This window comes from Colobus angolensis, unplaced genomic scaffold (assembly GCF_000951035.1).
Source record: "Colobus angolensis palliatus isolate OR3802 unplaced genomic scaffold, Cang.pa_1.0 Scaffold469, whole genome shotgun sequence".
NCBI classification, from domain to species: Eukaryota; Metazoa; Chordata; class Mammalia; order Primates; family Cercopithecidae; genus Colobus; species Colobus angolensis.
The window spans coordinates 537626-542296 of record NW_012118143.1 but is presented as its reverse complement, the minus strand read 5'-3'; the positions used below and the strand labels follow the sequence as shown (position 1 = coordinate 542296).

At 36.1% G+C, this 4671-nt stretch overlaps 1 protein-coding gene across 1 annotated transcript in view; it reads left to right on the top strand.

Annotated features, from left to right (window-relative positions):
• The window catches only part of NRK (Nik related kinase), a 134620-nt gene that overhangs the window by 108371 nt on the left and 21578 nt on the right, over positions 1 to 4671 (top strand). The window contains exons 20-21 of the mRNA XM_011958335.1: positions 3169 to 3355; positions 4036 to 4191. Of these exons, the coding sequence (XP_011813725.1) occupies positions 3169 to 3355; positions 4036 to 4191 (343 nt within the window). The remainder of the gene's footprint in view (positions 1 to 3168; positions 3356 to 4035; positions 4192 to 4671) is intronic.

The window sequence follows — 4671 nt, the reverse complement described above, 5'->3', positions numbered from 1 at the left end:
ACCTGCCCTACTAGGTTGGGGAAGTTCTCCTGGATGATATCCTGAAGAGTGTTTTCCAACTTGTTTCCATTCTCCCCCTCACTTTCAGGCACCCCATCACTGGACTCCAGCACTCTCCCTCAGACACAGCAGTTGAACTCTAATTGTTTATTCATTCTCTTTTTCCTTTTTTTGTGAGGGGGACAAGCACCAGATGCTACCAATAAGCTATCTTACTGACATCACTCCAATCAGAGTCAATTATTTTTTTCTGAGTTTTTTATTGTGATAAAATATACATATCATAAAATTTACCATTTCAACCATTTTTAAGTGTACAAACAAGTTGGGTTTATTACATTCAGAATATTGTGGGATTGTCACTACTATCCATTTTCAGAACTTACTTTTTTTACCATCCCAAACAAACTAAACAATTAAGTATTGTTTCCCCATCCTCCAACCCCTGATAGCCTCTATTCTACTTTTTTTCTTGGTAACTTATATAAGTGGAATCATACAGTATTTGTCCTTTTGTGTCTGGCTTATTTCACTTTTTAGGTTTTCAGAGTTTATCCACATTGTAGCATGATGGGTCAGAATTTCATTCCTTTTCAAGGGTGAATAATATTTTATCGTATGCATATATCACTTTTTTTTATCCATTCACCTACTGATGGAAAATTGGGTTGTTTCCACCTTTTGGTTATTGTAAATAGCGCTGCTGTGAACATTGATGTACAAGTATCTATTTGAGTCCCTGCCTTCAAGTTTTGGGGGGGTATATAGCTAGGAGTGGCATTGCTACATCATGTAATAAGTCTACGCTTAACTTCTTGAGCAACCAATAACATAAAATTTTAATTCAAGTAATATACTGTGTTTATACAGTGATTTTGTCATTCACAAGACATTTATTGACTTTATCAATAGGTTTAAAATATTCAAGTAGTTCACAAATGCTACATCATAGAAATTATCACAGATAACATTCTCTGGACCATGTGGTATTTGAACTTATTCTTGAGAAATGGGGAGTATCTGGATATTTGAGAACATAGGGGGAACTCCAGACAGAAAAAAGATTATGCCAGTCTACTCCCCTAGCCTATTTTCTTGTCACACAAACTGGCTTTGGAGATGCCATGCTCTTTCGTGAATCAGCGCTCCTGTGCAAGCTGTTTCCTCTGGAAGGCTGCCCCCTCACCTCTTCTCTGTTTGGTGAATTAGTAATCCTTCATGGGCCAAATCAAGTATCAACTTTGACTTACCAAGGCAGAGTTATATACCCCTTCTTCTGTACTTTTGTCCATAGTTCCAATTTAGTACTTATGGTATTATTGTTAGTTATGTTATTTTTTTGCTTTCACACTACATTGTGAACTCTTAAAGGAAAGAATTATATCTAATCCTTGCTTGATTATTTGTCTACCAACTCACCCAACTTCAGTGTCTAACCTGGGACATGGCATATGATAGGCACACAGTAATTGTGGAAGAAATCAATAAAGGATGAAAAGAAAGAAAAAAAGGAAGGAAGGAAATTTCGTGGATGATTTCTAATGGGAAAGCAGTGCCAGTGGGAAAATATCTATGTCTATCTATCTATCATCTATCTATCTATCTATCTATCTATCTATCTATCTATCTATCTATCTATCTATCTATCTACCTTAGGCCTGAATAAAGTAAATAGGCCTGAATAAAATAATATACATAATAAATAATCAAATACACATGTATTACATAGCAATTTTAAGTATGCCTGGGGAATGGGGGCTTCTCCACATGTTCTAGAGACTTTCTATTGACTACAGTCAGTGAAGTATAGGAAAAGGCATTGAGAGTTTAAATATTTAAAAGCCGCTTAATAATAATGTAAGTTAAGAAAGTCTATAAGCATGTCTAACATCACACACCAGGGCCTATCATGGGGAGGGGGGAGGGGGGAGGGATGGCAATGGGAGTTATACCTGATATAAATGATGAATTGATGGGTGCTGACGAGTTGATGGGTGCAGCACACCAACATGGCACAAGTATACATATGTAACAAACCTGCACGCTATGCACATGTACCCTAGAACTTAAAGTATAATAATAAAAAAAATTAAAAATAAAAAAATAAAAAAACAAACAAACAAAAAAAAAAAATTAAAGACATTCAAACAGGATATTCCAATGTAAGTTTCATAGCAAACCTGGTTGTCTCCAGTTATCTCAAGGAATGTTTTGGGAATTTATAGAGGAAGTGGATCTTCCTTTCATTTTAATTTAAAAAGGACATGGTGTCATGTCATGTTGTTGTGGTTGAAAAGGTCATAAAAACCAGTCTTTTACAGAATAGCACAGCTCTCTCAGTGCCAAGAATCGCTGTTTAGACACAAAGATGAGCTTATCAACAGAAGAACTTATCAACAATAGTTGACATATTTTCCCACAGGACAGGGCATACCACATACATTGTCACATTTTGTGGCTTTTATCCTTGAGTATTTTCTTTGTAAGTTGATGAAAGCCAGCTACATTTTCAGTGATGCATGTTTACACTCTTGAATTTGTGTTGTTTGATTTTCCTTCATTTTCTTTATCATTTGAAAATTATTTCTGCAGGTTTTTCATGCTTTCAGTTTTGTGAAGGCACCTTAAAGCAGTGGAACAGACACCCCCACACTGTGCTTTATATTTTTTCAAGAGGCTGTTTCGCATAGCCTAGCTGGATGTATGCTTTGGAATCAGACAAACGTTGGCTTCAAACTCTGCTTCCCCTACTTACTAGTATTATGACTGAATAAATTATTTACTATCTCTAAATTTTAAATTTGTATAAGTAAATTGGAGATAATTATACTTACTTGTTGGGCTATAGTAAGGATTCACAAAGATATCTAAATATGATGCCTAGCACAGTAGCTGATAGATGGTAAAAATTCCACAAATGTTAAGTCCCAAATTGTACAGTTGGGTACCTATAGCGCCTTGCATTTCACCTGTACCATCAGTCATCTCAATAATAGATTAGTTCTCTCTCTTCTGATGACATTGTTGAGTTTTTCTAGTAAATGTGGATTTTATAAGAATGTAGACATAGATCTTGCATTTTATTTTTCAAATGACCCCTCACTAGGCATATTTCTCCTACTGTTAACCTATTAATGAAATAAAAATCGGTTTTTGGACTTCTTTTAGGAGCCAGGTGGTGGAAATGAGGCTTCAAATGCCATTGACTCAGGTGCTGCACTGTCAGCACCTGATGATGAGAGCGACAATAAGGACATATCAGAATCATCAACACAATCAGAATTTTCTGTCAATCACTCATCTCCTTCCAAAGGTTTTGGGAGGTCTGCTGATGCTAACTTTGCCAGTGCCATCTGTGAGTGTGTTCAATATAATCTCCAAATGCTACTATCTGTTCACATATTAAATAGTGTTTAACCACTGCTTCATGATCTGTTAGGAATCAAATTATTATTCTCACATTCAGTTGAAATAAATTCAGATTGGCATATGCTTTTAAAACATCTATGCTTTACTGAATCTTTATGGTACCTAAATTTGAACTACAATTGAGAAATTGAGTCCCTTATCTGGATATAAATTGTGTTTTCTAATCACAATAACTGAAAATATATTCATGCTCAACAATGTATTTTAACCATCATGATTTGTGTTATCTGATGGTTTCAGAGTTACTGAAACTATACTTTCAGTAAAAAATAAAATACAGTAAAAGGAAAGAAATTTGTTTTTTATTTTGAGATAAGATCTCGCTCTGTCACTTAGGCTGGATTACAGTGGCATGATCACGGTACATGGTAACCTCAACCTCTGGTTCTTAATGATCCTCCCACCTTGGCCTCCCAAGTGCTGGGATTACAGGTGTGAGCCACAACACCTGGCCAAAGAAAATAAATTTGGCTAAGTCGTGCCTCATTTGTGGAAGCACTGTAGCATATAAGGTGAATAGATGAGTAATTTAAATGTTTTTTTCTATAACTCCATCAGGCACAGAACTAGTAATTTCTCTTATTATCTCCCCTTACATCTTTGCAGTATATGCTGGATTTGTAGAAGTACCTGAAGAATCACCTAAGCAACCCTCTGAAGTCAATGTTAACCCACGCTATGTCTCTCCTTCATGTAAAAAACCACTAATCCACATGTATGAAAAGGAATTCACTTCTGAGATCTGCTGTGGTTCTTTGTGGGGTGAGTTTGGTTTGTTTTCTTAAAGAATATATTTTTATTTAGCAAACCTGTGAAAATCATAGACATAGAATATTTGTTTACTCTTACCAAGCCATTAAAATAAAAATATATTTATGGTAGTTAATTTGCTCAGAATTAGTTTTGCTGATTTTTTTTCACTCAGTGCAGTTGGATGTTTGAATTGATAACCCCCTCCTTTGTGTTCTATTTCTTTTAAACCTGAGTTAACTTAGATGGCAGGCGAATCACGAGGTCAGGAGTTTTAGACCAGCCTGGACATCATAGTGAAACTTTGTACTAAAAATACAAAAAATTAGCTGGTTATGGTGGCAGGTGCCTGTAATCCCAGCTACTTGGGAGACTGAGGCAAGGAGAATTGCTTGAACCTGGGAGGTGGAGGTTGTGGTGAGCAGAGATCATGCCACTGTACTCCAGCCCAGGCAACAGTGCAAGACTCTCTCTCTCTCTCTCTCTCTCTCT